Raw genomic sequence first — 26493 nt, 5'->3', positions numbered from 1 at the left:
GGAAAGTGTTGCACCTTCAGCCTGTATCAGTATTTAAGATAGCAATATGATTCTTGAAATAGAAAATTATGTAAAACTTCAAACTGATTTTAACCTTGTTACTTAGCAAGATTTTCAGGATTTGATATTCCTCTTACTAAGCACCTACAGCTGATCAGGAGAGGAGGAGAGAGAACATACTACATTTAAATGGGGGAAGATATTCTCCTTTTAATACTCACGATCCAAATCCAAGGTTTGCTCTCTACATTTCTGAGGACTGAATTTTGTCCCTTTTTAGATTAATTGCCGTGGTCAGTAGGTGGGTTTGCCTGATCCATTCCAAAGTGCTTGTGATTTTGTCTTGGAGTCTTGTATTACCTCAGCAGTTCTGATTTGTGCTGTGCATCACATTAACTAGAGTACCTATTTAGCATAAGAACTAAGTTTTGTTCATTTAATTATTTAAATATTTATTCCAATTTGTCATACTGGGAGGCTTTTGCTTATGCCAGCCTTGAAGCCCCATTATGTTCTAGGGAAGACTGGGGTTTTTTTGTATGCTTACAGTTTATATATAAGTACATAGTAAACATGTATTTTAAAATATTTTGCATTTTAGATTTAAACTAGAAAAGAGAAGTTACAGTGAGTAGACTTTTGGTTCATTATCTGCTTAAAAGATTTAGGCGTTTGTACAAAAAAATGCCACATGTTTATGACTGCTGATTAGCAATTAAACAACTTGAATTTCACATTGTCACTGATTTTGTAACCATACATTTGTTACAATTTTTTTTTAAGATCTTTTTGAAGCTCAGACTTAAAATCTGTGGTATGTCTTTTTTCAGTTCACAGTTCACTTTCAGTGATTTGGGTTAACTATTATTGAAATCTGCTTCTGGACAAAAAAATAGCAAAATTTCTTCTTGCTAGAGTATTTTCTGTAGCTGCTTTTGGAAAGAGAGCTGTGATTTTAAAATGTTATCTTTATAGAAAAAAAAATTAAATAAATGTTTGTTCTACCTCAGGGTATTTACATCCTTCCTAACAGTTCGTAAACAGAATTTTAGAAACTATCTGACGTAAAACATCATGGTTCATTTTTATATGATGACACAGACTATGGTCTTTTTTTACTTAAAGCAAGTCTACATATAGGGGGCAGCAATATATGCATAGAAAGGGTCTCCTTCCCTTGTCTACCAGGTCTTTTTTTTAATTTGTAGAATTTAATCTTACTTACGAATAATGAAATACAAGACCAAAAGTGGATAGGATTGCTTTTAAATATTGGGAAATATGAAGATACAAAGGAAAATTCAGAGTTCTTTAAAATTATGAGTAGCATTACTCATACTAAAACTCTTCTAAAAATATCACAGAAAAAAATGAGTGTATCAATAAGAAATGAAGGAAATGTTAAAGGGCATCCTTATTCTGAATCACCAGTGCAGAGAGACTAATCAAATCTTACACTGGCATGGCATTGATAGATATTAAGCAGAGGCTATCTCATTCCACTGGCACACTGACAAACTATCACTACAAGATCTGAAGTGATAAGGGGATGATCAGCGATGGAGATTGCAATGTAAATAACTGGAATGTCAATTTCTTTGCCTATGGATCTAGTTTGGTTTTATATAAATCTTTCTACCATCCATGCTTTTCATATTTACTTAATAGATACCTTAAAGTATAATATTTCAGTTATCTTTTATTTCATGTTTAAGTATTTGTTCCTTGTTTCTGTAACCTCCCCAGCAGTATAGCATTCCTTTTCACTAGTGCCTATGAAACTTAAGGAATACTTTTTTGGACCTCTTTATCCAAGAACCTAAGTAAGTCTTGTTACTGACTGGCAGTTTCTGTGTACAGAAGTAGAGATGAATGTCTGCTACATAGTAGCTGGTTTACTATGGATATTATTTTGTAAACTTAAGTGAAATTTATACTCATGGAATTCGGGTGCATAGATGAAAGCCATCTAGAAATGATAACATGTAATCTTTTGACTTCTGCCTCACCGATACCTATCCTCACTTCATTGTGTTACCTCACTTCATTATATTTCATATAACAGCTTTGAACATGGTTTAAACAGTACCTACATATGAAAACCTACAATTAACCCAGACATAACTATAGTTACTACTGTTTAACCCTTTTTCTACAGGCATTAAAATTCAAAATTCTGGTGAAAAATAAAAAAGTTGGAACAATTGAGGAAAGTATGGTCAGGAGAGATCTTGACAGTCATGGTGAGACAGGGGACGTTTCTGACTTCGAAATGACATCTGATGAAGATGATTTTGATGAAAGAACCCCTCTTTGCACAAGGTGTGATTCTTCAAAAAGAAAAAGTGAACACAGACCTTCACACACAGCTCGAAAAAAGGCAAAGGTAACTTTTGTCCCAACTGAATTTAGAAAACACATAGATAGATGCATGACAGTTTTTGGTTTTTTTTTTTTTAAAAGCAATATATTAACTTACAACAATATATTATCTTACTAAATTTAAAACATAGGCTTTAAAATTATTTAAAGCAATATATTTTGAAATGATACTTTTTAGCTCAAGGTTTCAGAGTTTTTCTGATTCTTACAAAACACTCCAAACTGGAGCCTATCTTAGTATCCAACTGAAAAGCAACCCTTCCCTGTGCTCCCATCCTAAACTCTGCCTGCATTTTTCACTTTCAAGTCTTGTGCTTGTCCCAGGCTCTCAATACCACAACAGATTTAAGATAAAGTTGCCCAGCTGCTTTGTTGATCTCAGGACCCTCCTGCAGCTATTCATGGAGAAGACTCTTAACAGTTCCTGATGATGCAGGACAGAGTTAACTGTTTCTTCCTGCATTCCATCAGTCTGTCGTGGAGATTTTTGAAGAGTTCCCATTCCCCTATTTTCTTCTGTTTTGGATTTATGCATGAAATTAAGTGTAGAGTTCTAGTTGTGCTAAAACATTTTTAGGTGCTTATAATAGAAAAGATATTTTTACACTTATCATGTAGAGACTTAATATTAAATACTGTTTCTGAAAGAGAGTGTAAAAATTACATGTAATCTTCTTTTTGTTAGTCAAATTGAACTTACTCATTTTTTTAACCAAATAGTAGTTCTCTACCATGGAAATCTGTCACTCCATGAAAGTCCAAACTGCTTTGTTCAAGTTTTTAAAGCAGGCAGGAAGCACTGAGTATCCAGTTACTTTTGCCCATCATGCTCTGATTATCTGAATGTGGGTAGATTGGCAATGCTCCTCAAGGCTCAGTGTTTTTGCTGAGAGGCAGTGTCTCTTCTTCTGTGTCTCTTTTCTCCAAGTGATTTGAATGTCAAGATCTTTGCCTCTTTCTCTTTCCATCTTATACAGAGAGATAGTAAGGAGAAATTCTGAGGAAGGATGGAGTCTTCTTTGAACAGGGAAGGCCAAATACTAGGGTCACATATATTTGTAACATTACATTATAGAGCTGAACATATACAACATACATCTTGATCAACAGCAGCAACAACAGATGCCTGGTCAGGTTTCACAGGCAGAAAAGAAAATGGTTGCTGGGGCCCTACTCTATTGGAGTGGGAGTATTTATTCTGAGGTCCTACTTTATTGCTCTGTTGGAAGGTGGGAGAACATATGAATCCACACCCAAGATACCCTAGTGATGCTGTTGGCTTTGGCTGTACCACTGCCTTCCACATCCAGAAAATTTTATTATTCAGTTCTGTGGCAGTAGACTCCTATGGTTCCTCATGAGACATCATAGCCTCAGAATAATTAATGCACTTGAACTTTGCATAGTTTAAGAGCCACAAGCAGGCAATCCCTATTATTTTGTCAGATGAGAATTTGCCTTCAAAAGCTTTAATGGAATGTAAACATTATTAGCACCATCATTTCTTTGCTGCCTACTACCACTGATTAGCTCACAAGTTCATGTTAAGTAAACTGTAGAGGCCACATAGTACCTCAGTTTAAGAGATAAGACTGGTAAAATTTCAGTGTCATCAATGTATAGCAGCCTTTGCCTTTGCTTGCTTTGGTAATGGAGAAAGAGTAAACAAAGACTTTGGCCAAAGAACTTTCCATCTTATTTAAGAAGAACAGAGTTTTCCTAACTTCAGAGCAATGCTTGGAGGAATATACCTATGATTGATTTGCTTGGCACAGTAAAATATTCTATTATTCTACATTTTGTAGTTGAGTTTTTGCTATTGATGTACAGATTCTCCTGCTCTTTTTTTTTTTTTTTTTTTTTTCTTTTCTCCAATTACTTCCCACCAGGATACCTTTTATAATACTTTATGTATTTAGGAATATGAAGTTGGACATATATTTTAAATTAGTAATGTTAAGAGCCAGGGAAAATTATCTTAATTTACATATCAGTTTCATAAGCAGGGAAATGATAAAGCTATCCAACAGAACACGGTGCTGGGAAGCTTTGGCAGCATCTCTCCATTCACCCTACAATTGCTATGATGAACACAGAGACAATAACCTTAATTGTCTCTGACTGGATCAACTCTCACTATCAAAAGTCATATCTTCAGCTCAAATATTCAATAACTGTGACACATTTTCCCACAGTTTATGCATCCAAAATGATAGTTTCTTCTGATTTGTTAATAATAATGAAATATGTGCTATTGTGACTTTTTTTATTCTTCTATTATTTTATGTTATGTTTATTAGGTAAAGAAGATAAAAATTGCCCTTGCGTTGTCAGACCTTGTGATTTATACCAAATCTGAGAAGTTTGTGAGCTTTGAGCATTCCCTAACTAATCAGAAGTGCTATGAAAATAATTCAATTGGAGAGGTTCGAGCACGAAAATTTATAAAACATTTAGGTAATTTATTTTTATTTCATCAAAGTCACGATGTTACTATGGTTCACTGCTTAGGCATTAAAAGGGTTAAATTTTTATGAAACACATGCTGTCCAATTTTATTTTGTTGTTTTTATAACGTTTTAGAAATATCTTGCCATTTGCACTGCATTTTTATATTTCTGTTGGTTTTGTGAGGAAAATTGAAATTCAGATTTGTTTAATTTCATGTAGTTTTATAAGAACAAATATTAGAATAGTGTACAAAATGTATTAATACCTTTTGATTTGTTGTTTTTGGCATAAAACAATTTAGAAGTTGCAATCAATACTTGAAAATATGTGGGATAGTTTTCACCCCATCCATTTCTGCTCTGTAATACTCACTTGAGCTGGGCATTCAGTAGCCCTGGCTTTAATGATAGCTGCAGATAAGAGAATCCACACTGATGGAATGAATAAGCCCCACAACAGGCAGTTTGCTCCATTGGACCAGCCAAGTTGGATTATTCAAAACTCATTCTTTGTTGGAGAATCTCCATTTGGTTGCAGCCAATCCAGTGCAACCTCTGCTGTTTTAACTCCAGCTGTCCCCCAACAGCCTTAAGGGAGTGTTAAAAACAGAGATCACCGACCATGAGAATGAAGTCTGCCACAGGTCCATTCGTTCAGGGCCATCCCAGCTGCCATCCAACACTTTGTGGAGATGATTCAATGGTTGGTTAGGTGAATGATGCTGAATGGCATCAAAACAAGCAGGCTTTTGCCAGCTGTCCATAATCAGAGCCCTCTCTGGTCCCTCTAGCAATCTAGGGAACCTAAAATTGGTTCTATTAAAAAAAATAAAAGGGGCAGGGGGGTGAGGGGAGAGTGATGACCACAGAAATGTAAAGCTTTCTGTTTAATTGCTAAACAGAAATAGTGTACATAGAAATGATCTCGAGTTTTCCACATCTGTCTAGTTTATGTCTTTGTGGGAGGGAACACTGCTAGGAGGAAGAAAATCAACTCACTTGAACAGTCAACATCTTCTGAATATTATAAAGGAACCAATTAAGTGTTTTCTAGAAATGTGGTGCTCACTGGTCTTGAGATTATTCAGTAATTCTATTTAAAACTCAAACCAGCAATCAAGCTAAGATCATCTTGGGATGATTTCTTTCCTATTGAACTATTAAAGAATGAGTTGGCTTTTGGATCTATTTCCTGTTTTGTGTCTTTTGATTTTCCATAAGAACACAGAGGCCTTTAGTGTAAAAATCATATATTCGCCTAACAAAGAGGTGAAGAAACAGAGTATTTCCATGAATAAATGTTTCTTCATTATTAAACATTTAACAAAAGTCTGCCTTTTACATAGAAATACTATTGGATTCCATATATGCAAAACATTGAGATTTTAAAATAGAACTCTAGCCATATTTCACAGTGGTCCATATACTAATGTTAACATAGATAAAAATGTCCTAAAATAGAAATTCATTGCTATGATATACTCATTGTGTTAAAAAACCCTGCTGGATCAGGTGATTATATTTTTATTATTATTTATTCAAATAGGATCTCTTTATTCAAGAGTTTCTTCTTACCAAGGTTTTATCATTCTGTTTTTCAGCTAAAGATTTCGTTTCACATACTTCAAGATTCATTACAAGAATCTACCCCAAAGGAACAAGAACGAGCTCTTCAAATTATAATCCTCAAGAATTTTGGAACGTGGGATGTCAAATGGGTATGTAGGTTTGCAGAGACTGTTGCATTCCAGGCTTTACAGAGACTATACAGACACAAAAGTTTTTGCTTCCTATGGTATTTTTTTTGGTGTTATGTAAGTTACATATTTTCCCTCAGTGGAATCACTTCCATTTTGTATTATCTAAACTTCTCCTTCAGTCTACATATCCTAGTGATTTTTCATCCTAGGAATTGTGGTATAAAATAACTAATGGGAATATTATTGTCATCTATTTACTTTTGTAATTAGTTATAACTGGGCCATAAGTAGAAAAAAATTCTTATTTTTCTTCATATGTTATCTCCTTTTTCATTAATAATTCTATGGTATTTATCTGTGGGTGTCTGTAAGGAGAGTCTAAATGATAATTTATATTTTGCTAGTTGTCTATTTGAACTGAAATTATGTTAACTATATTACTTTAGATTTTGAGGTAAAAGAGAATGTGCTATGCATTAAGCACTGTACTCCCCCATCCTCCCCCCAAAAAAAGCAATATACCTTTCAAGAAAATGAAAATAGATTACATTATTTTGCATGATGTATTACTCAAATTCCATACTCTCCATGCTTATTTGTCAGCTGTGACAAAGGTATAAACAGAGCATGTTTATAAGCTGCTTTTTTTTTTCTTCTTCTTTTTTTCTTTTTTATTGGTTTTATTAGAAAAATCATTTTCAGCTGAGGTCTAACACTTTATAGTTACTTTGCAGTTAGCAAGGGTATAGAAACAGCTGCCTGTTTAGCTAAAGGTGGGAATTGTTGGAATGTAATTGTATTTGCTTTTTCCTAAGGTTGCCCTATTGCATTGAATTAGAAAAGGTGATGGAAAGGTATTTATGTGTGATTTAGGAATTTTTACACAGCAATGGAAGCCTCATCTGAAAGATTTGTGGGCTTTCAATGGTTTTGTGTGACTGGAGTGGCACAGATGCAGGACATGTGGGCACCACAGTTAATATTGGATGCCAAGAATTCCCAGATTATGATATGGTACTGCAGAGAAGCTCTCAACTGCTCCTGGTCAGCAGAATAACCAGGTACAGCTGAGAGCTTCTTGGAGTGTCCAGTGACTGTACAGATGAAACCTAAGTTTAGCACCTTAATTTCCATCACAAAGTATCCTAGTTCCCTGAGCAGTGAAATAACAATAACTTCTGTTTCTATTAATTTCAAGTTAGTTTTTAAATTGAAATTGTTAAGAATAAGCACGACTTCTGTACTCAGCAGGCTTTGAAAAATCTCTTACCTGAAAGCTCTTTCCTCCTTTTAATGGTTTTAAAGGCAATCTTGCTTTCAACTTTTTGTTCTTCAGTTTCAAAGATCCTCAGTTACAGAATATTTTTTTACATCACTCTGATACACCTGCAGCCTTAGGTAGAGAACAATATTTTTTGCATCCACGTATATGTTTTCTTTTAATTCTGATTCTATACCAGGGCCACCTGAAGGAGACTGTGGGGTTAGCAGGGCAGTTTGGTGTAGGTTCCCAGTTTTGAGAGGTGAAAGGTATGGTCTCACCTTGTTATATTACAATACATATGGAGATGGGCATAGATTTCACTTTGCCTGTAGGGCCTGGAGCTTGTGTGCACCCTTGCTCCAGGCTTCCTCTTTTACTTCTTTCCTTTCTCAACTCCCAAAATATCTTCTGTTTCAAGTTACCTTCTCAGAAATATTTTTAACAGTGTGCTATTTCCAATCAATCAAGCACATGCATATTATTTATTGTTCAATCCCCTAATGTATCCCCAGCTGCTCTCCTATAGCTATAGAACTTAGAAGGAGCATCATGTTTCAGCTTTCACAGAGAAAATATAAAAACCAACAAACAAGTTTAATGCTTAGAGGAAGTGCTGGTCAGAGGTCCTTAATTTAAAATTGAATTAATCTCTCAGGCTTATCATACTGCAGTTTACTAGTTTACTTTCTAATCTGTAAAATTCCATATTGATCTCAACAAAGAATATCCATCTGTTAGATCTCAAACAGGACTGAAGCCTTTCAAAACGATTACATTGACTGTTGACTCAGAGTATACTTTAGTGAACAGTCATCCTAAACATTAGTATAAAGAACATAAGATTTTTGCTGTATAGGGCCTTTGGCCCCCTTCCTGGAAGAATTAAAAATATGCAGGAAGTGGTTTGATCTGCCCTCTTGGTCACATCATTTGCATCTTCATTTAAAGAAATATTTTTCTCATGGGAATAGGTTGTTTATAAGCAAATCTCCACATATATTATTTCCAAGCCATGTCAGATCTATTCTTTATTCCCTATTCTGTTTTAGATAACTGTTTGGCAGAAATAAAACTGAACTTGACAATGCAACTCCCAAAGCTCCACTCAGTGAATCTTCTGATTTCGTTCCACTGATTTAACACAGATTTTTTAAATTTTTGTGTCTGTCCTCTACCCATATAGCCCACATATCCTCCTGTCTCCCTGCTATTGCTCTCTACACCCCATGCACAGAAGTAATCCTTCCAAATCCATTCTATCACTTTCCTAAAATTGTTCACAGGACTCAGATTTCTTGTATGTCACCCATTTCCCTTCCTCAGCTCCTTTCACCCTCCCCACACCAGCTAGCTTACCCTTCTCACTGACCTCTAAGTTCCTTTAACATCCATTGCTGTTCTGGTTGGCCAAAGAAAATATACTAGCTTTTGTTCAAACCTACATGTAGTGCTCTCTGCAGGACTCAGCATCATGTAAATGATGTGAGTTGAGTTATGCCTTCCCTTCCCTTAGTGATAGACTGAAAACAGTGCTCTCTTCTGTACCTTAACAGCAATTTTCTCTAAATGTGTTGGAACACATTAGCCTGGAGCAGCCTGGCTAAAGCAGAATGAAATGGTCCAACATGCTCAAGATTTGTTGAGGCTGAGGACGAGAATTATATAATTGTGTAAACCTAATTTCCAGAGGAAGGCAAGTTAAAAACCAAGTACAGAGTTTCCACAAGATTGTTTTTGGATATCACTGTGTATTCAGTGTCCATTCTCTGAAAGCTGAGACTCATAAGAACAGCATAGGTTTTGTGAACAAAGAGGTTTTATGGAGAAAAATACTTACAATAACCTTTTATAGTCTAGGAAAATTAGTATGCCTCTTGCATACAACTGCAGTGTGGCACTGGAAAGAACTGGTTTGGCATATCCATATCTCCTTTTTATTTAGTAAATAAAATGGAATGTAAAGATTTATGCAGGGAAAGAAAATTCAGGACAGTTATTTAAATAAATAGATATCACTTGCGTTATATTGAGTGAGAAAAACAGAGAAAAAAAAAAAAAACAAATCAAAAGAAAACCTCAGTGAAAGTAAAAATAGAAAGACTTAAATATCCCTTTGAATACATCCTTTTCACGCAGTAGAAAACATAATCCGTGTATAAAAACAATCTACAGGAATGACCAGAACATAAGTTATATGAGAAAGCCATGGTATGGCAGGTACAGAATTTTGTTTTAGAAGAGGCTATATAGAGCGTATGTTTTCTGGAGCACTCAGCAAAATTTACATGCTATTGTGAAAGTTCCACTATTTGTATGAAGGATTTATTCTTGTAGGTTTTGTTTTGGCCTGTGACATCAAAATGCAACTTGGCGATTTTGTCACTTCTGTTTTGTGGCTAAATCTTGTGTGCAGTAATATGACAAAATATAATGTATAAAAAGGTGAATATAAAGATTTCTCTAGCTAGTTCTGAATTTAACCTCTGACACTACTACCTACAGAAAACAAAACCAAACCAAACCAAAAAAACAACTACTTTAGACCTTGGTATGCCTCACCTGTGCAACTTAAAATGACCGTCACGTCTGACCTTGCTTGGATTCTAAGTGAGTGAAACCTTAAAGAAGAGGCAGATTTGGAAAGCCCCATAAAGAAAAAGAGGGCAAAGAATTTACTTTGGAATTTTTGATGTTTTCTATGAAACTGCATTTTCCTTTCTCACTGGACAAAGGGTAAAACTGGAGACAACAGGATTGATTTTTGTCCTAAATAAACAAGATTACGTTTGATCATGGGATGCTTAGATATTCTTGCAATCTTACTGAACACTGTACATTTTAGAACGTGTGATGGAGTGTCAACTTTACTAAAGGAATTTATGAAGTAATGAAATTTAATTTAAGGAAAAAACACAGGCTCTTCTATTAAAGGATGGTGAAGGATGGTGGAATACTACTTCTTCTAGATATAATTAGTTTTTTTCAGCATGATAATTTTATACTCTTGGTTATTACTTTTACTAGATTTTTTTTTTTTATAATGTAGCAAAATGTAAAGCAAGCATTTTCTGTAGCATGGCTTTTTTCAACAGCTAATGTGACATCTGAAACAAACTGAGACTATTCATTACATTATAGCTTTGAATTGTTGTTGCTTGAATTTCCAGTGAAATTTGTGCATCAGAGAATCATAGAATGGTTTGGGTTGGAAGGGTGAAATGACACGCTTTAATGTTTTTATTTTTATGTCTGGTTAGGTTATTAGAATACCTCAAAGCCCTTTGCACTATACACTATTGCAGTTACATACTAAGTGAGCACTTTTAGTCCAGCATTGTGATCCTTAAAATCTTGCAGGTGACTTAATTCTAAATATTGCCTACGACATGGAAAAGACAGATACATCACAGCAGTTCATCTTTGTTCATTCTACATCTAAAAGCCTAATAGTCTCCAACAATTAAACAGATCTTCAGCTATCTTTCCAAAATGGGCTCCAGATTTTGTCCCAGACTAAGCCACCTCCTCCACTCAAAGGCAGGGGGTCAGTCTGATACGTCATACACCTCATGGCAAAAACACACCCAGGCTGTTCTGTACAGCTATCCTTCCAGTCTAGAGCTCATTCTTTATTTGGAGTTCTGTGGCCTTATCCCACAACTGACTCAAGGAGAATGTGCTATAAGAAAGACAGGAAAGAATTCCTACTAGCTCCCAAGCCAAGCAATGCCTACTCTGGAGCCTGCTTCTTTTTAGGCAGTTTTATTTGGTGTGTGTAGTAGATACTGGAATTTCACTTAAAAGCAAAGAAACACAGAAATTTAATTTTATCATTAATTTTTCCAGCTATCTTCACTAAATCCACAACTGCGGGCAACTAATACAAAACTAAATAACTTATCAGAAATCTAGTCAATTTTAAAGAAAGACAGAAAAAAATTGCAGGGACACAGTTGTCTCTGAACTCCTTGCTGACCTTGTTCTATACCCTGCGTTAGAGACCCAGACTAAAACAGGAAAGAGAAGCTGATAACTTACACTGTTCTGACAAGGCAAGCAAACTTGAAAAATTATTTTGAAAAAGTGTCTGTTTCAGATGTCAAATAAGTGAAATGAAAACCAAAAGATGCTCAGACTTAACACTGCAGTGTAACTTTCAGACTGACACATTAATTAAGTAGCAAAAATCAATTTAGATTTTAGATTTGATAGTTTATCAGGAATGCTTTAGGTACTTTTCCCATGAGAACCTCACAAGAGAGGATCTCTAATTGAAACCAGTTGCAGATATACTTGGACAATGGATGATTTTTAATCATTTGACATCTTTTTTCCAGTAGAGCTACTTGTAACTAAGTAGGAACAATGTTAGCAATTATGAATACTACAATGACTAAATTCTTAATATTTGTAATGACAGTGTCTTTAGAGCAACACTATTGAATTGGCCCAAAGACAATAAGGACAGACTGACTGCACACGCTAAGCATGAGCAGTCCCTCTTACTATGGCATAATACCTCCTGTTGCAATTCATAAAATTAAAATTAATAAAATTCCTGTTAATTCATAAATTAAAGTTCTGTAGAATAAGAAAATCCATTTCAAAATCCATCAGTGATAAGCGAAGTCAGAAATTAAAATTAAGCTTAATAAAATTGGGCATCTGAATAGCTAAAGGCCCATTTTATTTTGTAAGGAGGAGAAAAAAAATATAGTTTGACCAAATTTTTTGGTCAGAAAAGGAGATGAGACACAATTTGTATGTCAAAATTGATACTAACCAGTTAAGTCTGGTGTGTGTTGTAAGGGAACCCATCACTTCTGGTGGGTCTAAGTCCTTGTTCATAAAGTTTGGGTAGGATCTCAGCTATTCACTGGCTTGGTAAGAGGGCTAAAACTGCATAAAGATTCAAAAAAACTCATAAAGCCCAAGTCAAAGTGGATGCTGAGGACACTTAAAAGACTGACTTTGGACAGTATGTCCACAAGCATGAATTAACAAGCACCCAGAGATGGCAGTGGGGATCAGAGTGACATGTCAAGACAGGACCAGAACAGCAAGTAATACTCAGGCCCAGAGCCAGCCTGAGGACGCTGCTGTAATTTGGCAGAGCTGGAAGTCTTCCTAGTTCCTCAGATAGACTCAGATGAAAAATGTGTTTAAAAACCCACCATCTTCCACCATTTTTCCAGGTTATGTGTTCTGACCACTTGGTGACAGAGGACGTTATCTTCCTTACATCTGCTGTTAGTGAGAAAGGTTTACAGGGTACTAGAGTATGCATTGGATTTCTCTTATGCAAATTCCATCAAACTGCATATTAGATTAAATAATATTTTCAATATACTAAAAGGGAAATATTATTCATACTTGAGGATATTGTCATAGTTAATGCTTGCACAGAACTTAGAAATTAGTATTATATTTATCATTCAGATGATGAAGGTGTTAGAATATTTTAGTTTGATAGAATTTGTTTACTACTGATAAAATATCCTTCTGCTCTGTATGCTGCTTCTATTAAATGAATGCTTGCTTCCCAGTATATTTAAGAGTTGATAATTTGACATCAAGTTATAGTTTATCCTTCCTTCAGATGCCTTCATTTGATTTCAACGAAATCTGATGAAGGAATATCCTCCCTTTTCATCCACATTTTGCATCAACTCATACTTAGTTAGCAAGCCTTTTATTCAGGCTGTGGATGGTATTTTTTAAAAGCCATCTACATCCCTTCAAAAAAAGTAGCGTGGACTAAGCAGTCATGTAAGGACTTCTGAAAATATTTCTGTAAATTTGGGCAGTGATGGATTGGGTGCAGCTGTGACCTGCATGTGAAGAGAAGGGATAGACAGTCAACACCTCGCTGGGAGTGCTGACGTGTAATGAATAGAGTGTCTTTAAATCCAATCACATAGATCAACTCATAACCAATGACAAGATACACCAGATCGTTAGGATATGGTCCTTTTTTTTTTCACAGTATTTCCCAGTCTGTGTGGAATTCAGTTCAAATTTCAGATATCTAAGGCACAGGAGATGTGCTGCATTGATTGTGAGTGGCGCATTTGAAGAACATACACAATTGGAAAGAGGTGAGAAGATGGCAATAAGCCTGATCAAAGGGTTGGATGTGTGATCTATTAGATCTCTTCAGACTCAAATGAATGATGTAAATCATGGAGACAGGAACATTGGCACTGAGAGCCTTTTGCATATGATATTTTTGGAGACTGCATAAAATTCAGACATTTTGAGATGGATTTTAAATGGCATAAAATGCAATTAAGAAACTCATCTTAAGGAAAAATTGTGACGATAATGTGCTTATCCGTTTTAAAATCTTCCCTTTTAAATGCAGAAAATATATTAAACCTTAGGGTCATAATGTAGCTAACAGAACCAGGAAGCAAAAAATAAAAACCAACATTTTAAAAGTCCTAATAGGAATACTAATTGAGAGGCAGCATAATGGACATGCAGTTTTCCTCAGCTGCTTTCAGATCATATTTACTTAGAAATCTAAGAAGCCCAGTCCTCACTTTGGTTTCCAAAACCTTTTGCTTTCAGTCTAAAAATCAATTATATGTCTTGAATGGCAGTGCTTATGGAAGCTGCTGTATTTGAATACTTAGACTGTGGTTAGTTCTGCAATCAGTTGTGGGACTGACTTCAGTTAACTGCTTGTGATACAGAGCTTTGGGATGAAATGCATCCTTTGTACTCCTCTGGGCATTATGGATTGTTTCATCTTTTTGGAGCTAGGCTATTTCCTAACTTACATTTGCTATAGGAAGTTATTTGCATTTGGGGCCAACAGAGACAGCCATGGCAGCTTTGGTACTTTGCAAGAAGACTTGAGTATTAAATACTCTGATCTGAAGGAGATTTAGCCTCACGATTCCAGGAAAATTTGAATCCATTTCAGATGCAGGAATTACATTGAGGAATTCCTTTGCTCAGGCTGTCCTCCAAACCCATGTTTTGCTCTGCTGTTTTGATTTTGATGCCAATATTAAATGCATTTGGTGCTTAATGAAGGGACTGAGAAGAAAGTTTAATTTACACAGTGCTAAAGTTCAGGTGCTTGTACTTTCCCATGAAAACCATCAAGATTATGTATTGTTCAGATGGTTTAATAGTAAGCATATTTGAGCTTCTTTCCAAAAAACCCCAACCTCTGTCTATAAATGCATTAAATTTGCGCTGTTTCATGAAACAACAACCCAAAGCACGTTATTGATAGTTCTGTTCTTGATTTCAGCAAAACCAAAATGAAACATTAGGTAGAAATTCAGTCTTCCTTGCAGAAATATGTTGCTAAGACCACACTGCTAGACAATGGAAAGCATAGGTTTTAATTTATGAACTTTGCCATTTCTCAAGAAATGTAAGGATTATAACTGCGTCTGATAAAAAAGAAAAGCTGTGTCTCAACAGTACATCATAAAGCACTGTCCTAGGAGGCCCCAAGCAGCTATGAACCTTGCAAACAGTTGTAGTAGAAGTATGCACCTCAGAGAATATAATACCAAATTTCATATTCACTTACTTTAATCAAGTTACGACTTGAAATACCAGGAAACCAGGAGGTAAATTAAAACTACTGTTCAGTGTGTTTTTAGCTTATTCTAAGGTAAAATTAAGTGAAGTAAAAATATAGTGTTGATGTTTGAAGATATCAACCCATAATAACATTGCCCTTCACTTATGTTGCAAAAGTAATTTTCCTAATCTGATAAAATGTAAAGTATTCTCCTTTGCTTGTTTCTGTTCTTAAATCAGATTTTCCTGCTTAGTAGCCTATGAAGCTTGGCAAATTTAGTAACAGCCTCATTATGTGCAATCATGTAATTTGTTTCATCATGTGGAAGCTGCTATTTGAAGCTATGACTGTTTGATCTGCCTAATTTCAGTTACACTTTTTAAACAACATATTCTGAAAGTATGGCCTAGGAATTACCTATAGACTGGGAGATCTTGGGTTATCTGTAGATCTTGCCAGGACCTAGGTTTCAAGGAGCCTCAGGGTTGCAGCTCTGTAGCATTCATTGCACTGCTTGGATCAATGTATTAAGATACAACAAGGGTCATATAGCATCAAATTTGGGTCTGTTTCTGGATGATGTGTTGAGTTATAAAAAACAAATTGTGAACCACTGATAAAACTATACCAAGAGAACACTCACCCTCTTAAAAAAACCCAAAACCCCAAAAAAACAACAATGGTGTGCAATGAGCAATACGAACATTTTGAAGTTTAATTTCTGTTGTCAAAGTTAAAATAAGCTTAAAGTTCCTTTGCATATTGACACAGAATCTATGCCTGTATGTACATTAGCATTTAGTTCGAAGCAGGAGTGCATGTTGTCTTTTATTGTTGTTGGTTTGGGGGTTTTTTGTTTGTTTGGGTTTTTTTTAGGCAAAGTTCCCAATTGTTCCTACTTACTGCATGTTGGTTCATGTTGCAGAGCAATCTTATCTAGCACAAATGAGATTCCTTTCAGATGAAATAGAGGATGTGCTCTAGGAGTGCTTCATGTATTCCAGTCATTAACTGGTACTGAGGTCATGGGACCAGGCTAGAGCTCTTCTGAAGTAACCCAACTGCAAATATGCGTAGTACAAACATTTGGTCTGTAGTACCAGCTGCTTCACTCTACAGATCTGTTCCTATCTGTGTCATTTACTACATAGTTTTTTAAACGGATCATCAAAGCAGTGAAGAAACAAATGATTTTTGCAGTGAAACAGATCAAAATTTCTTGTATTTTCCACATGAGATAAGGATATCTGAATTCTGCCAAATGTTCGTTCAATACATTTATATTATCTCATAGGAACTTGTAATAAGGTCCTCTTCCTGAATTATTATGAATCACTCGTACTGCTTAAAGTCTTCATTTTTTTTTTCCTACCAAACCATCAAGTAAATGACTTTTTATCATTTTCTATTTAACACGTCATGTTATCACTTCACTGATTTGACTTGTGCATTTTCTATTTTGAATGTGACAGGAAGTTCCAATGTACCAGAATAGGGGAAAATTTCATTAAACAGCTCCATATCAGTGTTGGCTTTATCTCATGAATTACAATATCCTGTTGATGAGAAGTGTGTTATTTTATTATTGCTGCTGCAGCAAACCAAACATGTTTTGAGTTGTCAAGGAAAAGAAAATCTCTCAGGTGTATACTAACAATAAATGCCTGTACTGGAGGATTAAGCTTGAAAAGAGTTTGCTCATATAAATTTAAGAACACTTTTAAAATTGCTTCTTCTTTTACAAACTTATATGTATTTGCACTGAATATTCTAACTCTAAACTAAAGCTTCTTGACCTTCTGGGTGACATGCTTTTGTGATAAATCCTGTTATAATCTTATGTTTTTGCCTTCTGCAACAGAACTTTGTAAGCAGGTTCAGGGTACAGAGTCTTTGCTGCTGTAGAGAAACTAGTATGTGAATTTAGCCCTTATGGAGAAAAAAGTTCTCTCATTTCATTTTCTCCAAGGTAATTTAGAAAGAAAAGGGAAAACACACAACACTGCAGTGTAAAAAAGTTCTATAGGGTAATTCTTAAAACGTGATGCGGTTCTAAATAGTGCACTTTTTTTGCATGTAAATCATGCATTATTGAATACTGCTAAATTTAAGAGAAATAACAGGATCTTACATAGGAGTTGAAAGCTATACATATTTTAATCTCATTTGCTTTTGTTTTTACTATTATTGCCAGAGAGTTGTTTTTTTAAAAAAATGTTATCAATTTTAATTCACTAAAATCAATATTTGTTTAATTTTATAGTGGCCTTAAACTTCCAGACACCGGGAGTACCAATGGAACTGCAAGATGGAAAATTCCAAGACAATGGTGGTTGTGGCTATATTCTGAAACCAGAATTCTTGAGAAATTGCAGTTCAACATTTACCCCACACAATGTGGGAATACACAGTAAACCAATGTCTCTGTCAATAAGGGTAAGCTTAGTTAATTGTTGATTTGTTCCATACAATGTGAAAACAAATGTCATGTAGTTCAGATCTATTTCTGATATATTATTGATTTCTCATTTTATCCCCATTCCTGGTTGTTGAGAAGTTTAACGTTGTTTTTTAATGACATGTTAAAACTGTCATATAGTACCTACTCCTGCCTGGGCGGTTTCCCATCTGTAATTCAATTATGTTTGCTAAAAACATGTAGGTGTTCAGAGTCGTAAGAGTTTGTAAACACACATGATTTTTCACAGTATTGTGTACAGAAATACAAATGTGACTTGCACTGCGTCACAAGTGTAGCTGACAAAGAGACTTGTCAGTTATGGTTGTGGGGACCTGAACTCTGAAAATCCAGTAAATGTGCACTTTCGGTGTTATTTTCTTTAAGCATCAGTAATACCACGTGTACTCTTATAATGCTAATTGACAAATGGGAATGTTTAAAGATACAATAGGAAGCTTTATGCTTCTTTTCAGTTTTCTTATCTTCCCATGCATACATGAAAGACTATTTGTCATCCTAAAAATGATATAAATAAGTGTAAAAAGGAGTCTGAATCAATAAGCCTTTGAATTATTTCAGCTTTTCCCAAATTAAAATCCAATTTACTTCCTAAAAATATTAGAAAAATATGTCATTTGGACGTAATGGGTTAGAAAAAAACCCAACCCTTCTTTAGAAGTCAAGTAGAGGTTTCATAATTGTTCACTAGTTAGAAAACTACTTTTTCCCAATGAAAAGTGCTATGTCTGATTACTTGCATAAATGCTATTTAATTAGCATAAAATTAGTGTATAATTGCTCTTTTGTTTCTTTCATATAAATAAATAGTGGAGATAAAACATTAACTAATAACAATTATAAAATACTTACATAATGCATGCACCTAGTCAAGAACATTTTAATGTCTTAGAAGTTAACATGCCAATTATAAGTAGACATTACTTGATGATTTCAAGCACCTAAGCAATACACATCAATTATTTTGTATTTATATATTTATTTGTTTAAAGCTGGAGTTAATTAAGATGAGCAAAAAATCTCCAATTGTAATGCAGGAGACAGATAAAATCAATTACAATGGGAAAGAAATGTCTGAGTTTGGTAGAAGATGGAAAAGAGAAAGGCAGCTTTTTAGACTGAGGACATAGACTGAGCCAAGAGTCTGGGTAGTGCAGGATACAGAGATGCGATGGCATCCCACCAGCTGAGGGACTGTCAGGTGCAGAGAGCCTGTTCATAGAGTCAGCAGCAAAATCTGAGGTGGTGGCTGAAGACAAAAAGAGTCAGGAGCAAGAATCAAAGGAAAACCAGTTTCTGCTAAAGAAGAGTTACTAACTTGATAAATGGAGAAATTACTTAACAGAGGGCAAAGATATGAAACATTTATGGGTCAAATCTTTCAGAATGACTACGAATGAATGAATGAAGAGAACGTAAGTGAACACAAAAATCACATAGGGCCCAATTTTACTGAATTCAGTACCCTTCTTAAGCTGATGTGCCACAGTTCCCATCAAGAAGAAGCACATAGCCTTTGAAGCAGAAATACAAATATTCGGGGTATTTCATATAGAAACTTCTGAGCCTACCATGTTGTTCATTACCCTGTGTTTGCTTCACCTTAGGTCTCAAAAATTGATTGCATTTATGGCTTTGAGTCATAGTGTGCTGAAAAGAGCTTGCTCTTTTCCTACTCTGTGGGAAGTTTAAACTCGGTCTAGTAATGGAGTGGGAAGCTGGACTTGGCCAATACGGATGAATTTTTGTCGTGACATTCAGGGCATGTCAAAGAACCTCTTCTGGTTCTGAGAGAGCAGTCTGTCAGTGCTTGCATCTTGCCAAGCCTTCTAGTGAAGGTAGTAGCTGTTTTCTAGGAAGAAAGGGACAGCGTCAGGGTTTGCTAAGGCACTGCTCTTCGATGTTTCAGGCTAGAACTGTTCTTGGAGCAAGGAGTTACAGAAAATACCTAAGCAAAAGGTGGAACTTGTGGGGTTTGATTTTTTTGGTGGTTGACGGGGGAATAAGAATTCATATAATGAGTTTTGATGCTTAGTCCTGAGATCTGGATCATGAGTGATATCTTTCCCCTAGGCCTGCAGGCCTGCATATCTGTCTTGCTACATTCCATGCGTTAATTTCTAAAAAGCAGATTACTGTACAGATGGTGATTCTCTCCTAGGTGTCTTGAAATATAGATAGAAAGCAAAGTTGTGACTTTCAGAAATCCTTTCTTAGGCTGGGTGACAGATTACAGGGCAGTCTGAGGCAAAATTTCCAGGCAGCTAACTAAATTAAGGAGAAAAACATCAGGGAGCCTAGTAAATGCAGAGTTTTTATGTGTTACTGTGAAAGAGAAGGAACACAGGTGAGGCAGGCTGCTACATACCCTGTAACACAATGCTAATGTCACTGTGGGTGTTAGTGCTGGTCCACTACACACAGCTGTAACAGGAATTCATGAGCTTGATCTCAGAAAATGAAAAAACCTGAAGCTGATTCCTCCAAAATTATTATTTTGCATGGTAACCAAATATAATTTTTATGGCTAGTTTTTAAATAAAAACTTAAACATGAAAATTATTATTCAAAGCATGCTATCAGAATTTTATTTTTTTTTTAAAATAAATTATTTTATTTTATTTTTAAATGAGGGTGGTGAAACACTGGAACAGGTTGCCCAGAGAGGTGACAGAAGCCCAATTCCTGGAAACATTCAAGGCCAGGTTGGACCAGGCTCTGAGCAATCTGATCTGGTTGAAGGCGTCCCTTCTCACTGCAGAGGGGTTGGACTAGATGGCCTTTAAAGGTCCCTTCCAACACAAACTATTCTCTGAGTTTATGATTCTATGAAATTAGCTAAGATTTAAAATAAATCAGAAGCACCATATTCTTAATTTCACTGTGTTTAATATGTATTTTTGTAACAATTTATCACTGGTATATGCTTATAGCACTTTCTTATGGAACAGTTTTTGCTACTATGTGAAGTTAATTCTTACAGTTATTTCAATATATTACAACTTTAATTTTTCAGCTAATCAGTGGTCATCAGTTACCACCCAGTAACCTGTCGAAGACTAACAAAGCTGACCCTGTAGTCCAGATAGAAATGTATGGTGTGCCAGAAGATCAAGCAAAACAAAAATCTAGTGTTATAAAAAGCAATGGTGAGCATCAGCCTTATTGTCTTGACTGTGAACAAAGCACAATAATATTTTATAAGGAATTATCGTTTTTTTATCCCAGAAGTTTTTATGTACTTACAGAGAGTGCCGTTATTTCTCTCTAGACTAGGATCTTCTGCACAAAATCTGTAGCGGAAGTTCATGCTATGTGCCAATTTTGTAGACTAGTAGGTTGAGGAAGCACAAACTCTCCTTGTTAGTAGGACTCTCCTGAAGGAAGATGGAATGCATTACTTGAGAACTCTGTATGTCTTCCCTTCCTCCTCCTTTCCCCTACCTTCTTTAAGCTGAGCATGACATTATAAGGCTTGAGGTACTCCTTTGGTCAGTTGGGGTCAGCTGTGTCCCCTCCCAACTCCTTGTGCACTCCCAGACTGCTCGTTGCAGGGCAGGGAGTGGAATTTGCAGCATGAGAGCACTGCTCAGCAACAGCTAAAACACTGGTGTGTTACCAACACTCTTTTGGTCACAAAATCCAATACACAGAACCATGTGAGTTGATAAGAAGAAAATTAACCATGTCTCAGCCAAAAGCTGTACACTTTGAATTGGTAAATTCAAAGACATGTTTTCTGAAGAAATTTCTGTAAGTTCACGTGGGTCATATGAAGTTTCTAGTGGGATTAGTCCCTTAATTGCTTCGCAGATGAAGTGCGTGTTCTTTGTCATTGTCTTTGAGCATTCCCTTACCTTTACCATATAGACCTTCTTGATGTATCAGACTAAAATTTCCCTGTGATCTCCCTTCTGTCTTCTATTTTTCCTTTTTCCTTTTTTGTAGATGGCTGTTGTTTTATATTGGTCCCTGAATTTCTTTTCTCTGTATGAACACTGCTCAAGACAAAGCACCTTCCCTCCTGTTCTACATCCTCCTTTTGTATTTTTAATCAAGTGATCGCTTTACCACCTTATTTATTTAGCTTCTGCCTCATTTCCAACACTGTAAACAAAGAAACTTTGTCAAAAACATGAAACTGGTATGGCTATGGGAAAACTGAAGTTGAGTAGAGGTTCTTAGCTATTGCTGTCCCATTCTGCTCTCTTCTAAGAGACAACACCAACTTTCTTAGGCTTTTGATTTACAGTACTATGTAGCTAATACATGATAAATCCTTAGAAAGGGCAGGCCTGCATACAGTAGGCAAGTCCCAAGCTCTCTATGTTTGCTTCATTCGGAAAGCTTCCCTTTGGCAGTTTTAACTCCATAATTTATATAAAAGATGTGGCCTATATACCACTGCAGGCAGCGGGAGTCTTGTCATTTATTTAAATGAGTACAGAAGTCTAGGGAAAAAGAACGAATATTTACCAGTTCAGACAGCAGATACAATAATTCAGATATTAAGTAGAATAAATGAAATTGTATTTTAATACTGTGTATTTTCTCTTTTCACTAGCTTTGAGCCCTAGATGGGACGAAACTTTCTCTTTTACTGTCCAAGTTCCAGAACTGGCATTGATACGCTTCTGTGTGGAAGATGAGATATCTGTGGTGTCAAATGAATTCCTCGGGCAATACACTTTGCCACTGCTGAGCCTGAACAAAGGTAATATTTTTATGTGAGTGACTTATAACAGCTCAAAAAAATCTACAACATTCCAAGCTTTTATCATTACTGTAGTTTTGATATAGTACAGCATTATGTTTATTTCCTACAGGAGAACTGTATAACCAAGGGTAAAAATTGCACTTTTTAGGTTTTTTTAAGTCATTGTAGTCTCTGAATGCAAATCCATAGTGTAGAAGTAAAAATAATATTAATGACAGTTAATTAGTCCTACTGCAGTATTCCATTCTAGACAGAAACTGCTCAGGTGTTATTTTAACTCATTATAATACAAAACAGGAAGAAAGATTAGTCAGAACCACTATAAAGGCAACAGTTTTGTGTGGTTTCTACTCAATTAGGCTCAAACCCCAATACAAGCCAAATTAAAACAAAACAAAACAAAAAAACCCCTCAGGTAGCTGATCTGCAAATTTTCAGAGTGGAAAATGAGGAATATAAATTAAGAAAAATATTTATGATATTTATCTTCATAGTGTTTCTTTTATTGTATCGGTACAGCTTCTAGAACCTCATGTGATTAATAGGCTGCACATAAAGAGCAGACACAGAAGTCAGTAGGCCAAGGAAAAGGGCTTATGTAAAATGGCTGTTTACTATATTGAATTTCCAAAACTCTTTCTGACAAAACAACCAACCAACATTTATTAGTGAATGAAGATGTGAAAGCAAGACATTGGAACTGGCAATGGGCACTGTGCCTTTTTTATTAAACTTAACAGGATTTTTAATGCCTTTTTCTTTCCAGGTTCTGAAGTCATAAAGCTGTTTGTGATTCTTAGTTGAGGTTGAGGAGTTACACAAGAACAAAGACATTACTCTTAAAGCACACTTGCTTTTCTGCCACATAAATTGCTACACTGATCGCCTTTTCCTTTCCTTTTATTTATATGCTTCAGGATAATGGAAAAAAAACCAAAAACCCACCTACTCATAATGTCTGAGACAAATTTACAAATTTAAATAGCAGACACTAAAGCTTACATATGCTTTAAAACCATCAAATTGCGCTTTTTTTAAATATAGAATTTTTCAGTGTGTCTCTAATGTGCCTGTATGACTAATTTTGGTCACAAATGGGGGATTCATGTTTTGGAAAAGTAAGAGCATGCAGATTCTACAGGAAAGCCTTTGAGTGGAGTAATTAAAAATGCTAAGAAATTAGCATAGGTACAGTGCCAAACAAATTGCCCCAACCCCCACTTAACACCACATTAAAAAATATAAGATGCCATCAAAATTCCCAGAGGCATAAATAAAATGCTTCTAAAAGATTAACCTACAGATAATTTCAAAATTTATTGCAATGCTTAACATTGAGACTTCTGGATTCCAGGTCTGGAACCACAGTTTTGCTTTAGGTACCTAAGCTCCCTAAACAGTGAAAGAGGAAAATAACGTGTCTTATGGAGGGAGTCACAACAGTCTACATTTCTTAGAAAAGAACTGTCTAACCCATGCTGAAGAGTGAGTTAGGATATAAATCTTACTCTTCACAGCTCTGATTGCTTTAATCTGCACTGCAGGACTGTCTCTCCTTCCCTAAGGATTCATATCCCTGAGGTGTCCCCCGAGGGCAAGTAGCTTCCAAAAGCTGAGCAGTGCTTACATCTTTTTTTTTGTTCTTTGACTGGCACTGGGACAAAGTTGTGCCATTGCCACCCTCCCCTGCATTTTCCTCTTAAAAGGATTCAACTGTGTATCATCGCTGCCTTCCTTTCCCCAGCAGCAGCCTCCCAACTCAATTGTAGATGACACTGGGGAAAATGCTTGCCGCTCACCTCTAACAGGATTTGATTTTTCATGCAATGATTAAATAGTTATACTCAGAGGGGCTGAAGGTGAAAATAATTCTCTAGCTGGGTGGTTAAAGGCAGGAGTGGGACGGTCCTGGGTTGCATTCCCTGTCCCAGTGAGTCTGCCATGTAGCATACTAATAGAGGATAGGAATTCAACTATTACTGCTGTTATCACTGGATCAAGGAACAGTTAATTATTTCATACAAATTGGAACAATTCCAATAAAAAGAAGGTTTGCTTCTCTCAGGACACTTTGTAGACTATTCTGTAGGTAGGGGCTAGAACACAGTCTTTAGAAATGAGTCTTAGTCCTTGAAGTGCATCTTTGGATAGGAAATAAACCGAATTTCCACACACTGTCTGCATGCTCTAAAGGTTGATCTGCTGCCTAGAAGCTGACCCATAGATGCCAGGTAAACTTTTATGTCATATGAAAGAATCAAGAAAATCCAAACTCAGACAAATGAGGGTTCCACAGACTATACACACATACAGACACACCTAAAGAAGGATTTTGAAAACTGCAGTTCTGAACATAGATAATGATTCCTAAGAGACATTTACTTAAATAACTGCAGTTATATATACATAAATAAAACACAGAACATTTATTTTAAATCAAAGATGACACTGTTTATTATTATTAAATAATGGACATTTACAATCATACAAAGCAATGCAGGTTTAGGGTTCTGGAGAGGGGATTGTTTTGTTTTCCCAGCAGGTAAGTTAATTAAGTTTGAAGCTGAGAACTATAGCTTCTCCAAATGCTTCAACAACCAGAACATGTAGTTCCTGAGGCATGCCTTATCTCTGATACTGAGAATCACTCATATGCAAATAGAGATTCTTAACAGACTTAAGATGTCGTGGTAGAAGATCTTTTTTTCTGCCTCAGCTGGACAGTGCATTACTGCTGCAGCACCATTCTTCACTAAGGCACTATCACTATTGATTCACAAGTTATTTAATTTGCTATCAGAACAATGTGTGCAGCACATAACATCCGTGGAGGTTAAAATGTATGCTTTCCCCATGTTTAAATACCACTGGGCTAAAAGTCTTCAGTTTGAACAAACAACACATCCTGAAAGACACTGGAGTTTTTCACTCTGTTTCCAAAAAATGCCAGAACATCAGTAGAAATGGGATTTGGATTCTGTATAATTTCAGTTAATTTTAAAGAGTTATTTAGAAAATCATAAATGATGCCTTATTTGCATAGTAGATCATAAACACACTCCATGATAACCTTTCTGTGGTTAATACACTAATAAAGTGTCACTATACTTACAGGTTACCGTAACGTTCCCCTGTTGTCCAAAGATGGTGGCAAGCTCGAACCTGCATCGCTCTTTGTTCATGTCTGGTACTATTAATGATGCTCTGCAGTAGAAGCTGTTCTAGAAGATCGCACCCTGCTCAATAAAGCAACATCACTAGGCTTGCAACAACCCAGTGGTCTGATTTCCAGAGTGGCACATTCTCAACTATTTTATTAAGCTAATAGGACTTCTTGTGTGAGTAAATGGTATCCTGAATAAGTAATAGCTACTGACGTTGGGGCCCTACCCTTATTTAGAACTAATACATAAAGACTGAACTTTTTTTGGATATTTAAAAATTCCAGTTTAAAAGGAAATAATTTTATTTGCAGCTAATTTCAAAATTACAATTAATAACTGAGTGAGAGTACTAGTCTAATATTTATGATCTGAGACTGCAAAATTATGAGCATGTTACATTGACATTTTTATTTGTAGTGAACAAAATTTCTTACTATTGTATTTTTCCAGGGAAACAGGAAAAGTTACACATACAATATACCTTTTAAATTTATAACAACAGCAGCTTCTGGTCGGGGCTATACCTCTTTAATGCCCACTGTAATTTTGCTACATGGAAAAATGGTTTTGAGAAAAAAAAAAATCAGCTCTTAAAATGATAAAACGACAGATGCTAGTATGAGTACCTTTTTTTAGCTTAGTCTTGAACCTCCTGCTGCTAAAGAAAGACAAATAATTCACTGACTGATTTGTGAAGGGCTATGTTCCTCATAGCAGCAGGGAGCTCAGGATACATCTTATTGTGAACTCAGGCAATAGGAAGCACAATGCTTTGAGGTGGACTAGAA

At 35.7% G+C, this 26493-nt stretch overlaps 1 protein-coding gene across 1 annotated transcript in view; it reads left to right on the top strand.

Moving 5' to 3' along the window:
* PLCZ1 (phospholipase C zeta 1) overlaps positions 1-25813 on the top strand; it is a 49284-nt gene extending 23471 nt beyond the window's left edge. The window contains exons 7-13 of the mRNA XM_010164145.1: positions 2159-2386; positions 4683-4839; positions 6434-6550; positions 17609-17781; positions 20841-20973; positions 22389-22538; positions 25656-25813. Coding sequence (XP_010162447.1) covers positions 2159-2386; positions 4683-4839; positions 6434-6550; positions 17609-17781; positions 20841-20973; positions 22389-22538; positions 25656-25738 — 1041 coding nt within the window. The 3' untranslated portion in view covers positions 25739-25813. The remainder of the gene's footprint in view (positions 1-2158; positions 2387-4682; positions 4840-6433; positions 6551-17608; positions 17782-20840; positions 20974-22388; positions 22539-25655) is intronic.
* The last annotated feature ends 680 nt before the right edge of the window (positions 25814-26493 follow it).

This window comes from Antrostomus carolinensis, unplaced genomic scaffold, assembly GCF_000700745.2.
Source record: "Antrostomus carolinensis isolate BGI_N321 unplaced genomic scaffold, ASM70074v2 scaffold4880, whole genome shotgun sequence".
NCBI lineage: Eukaryota > Metazoa > Chordata > Aves > Caprimulgiformes > Caprimulgidae > Antrostomus > Antrostomus carolinensis.
The sequence above is the reverse complement of the archived record's forward strand: the minus strand, read 5'-3'. Positions and strand labels throughout refer to the sequence as shown.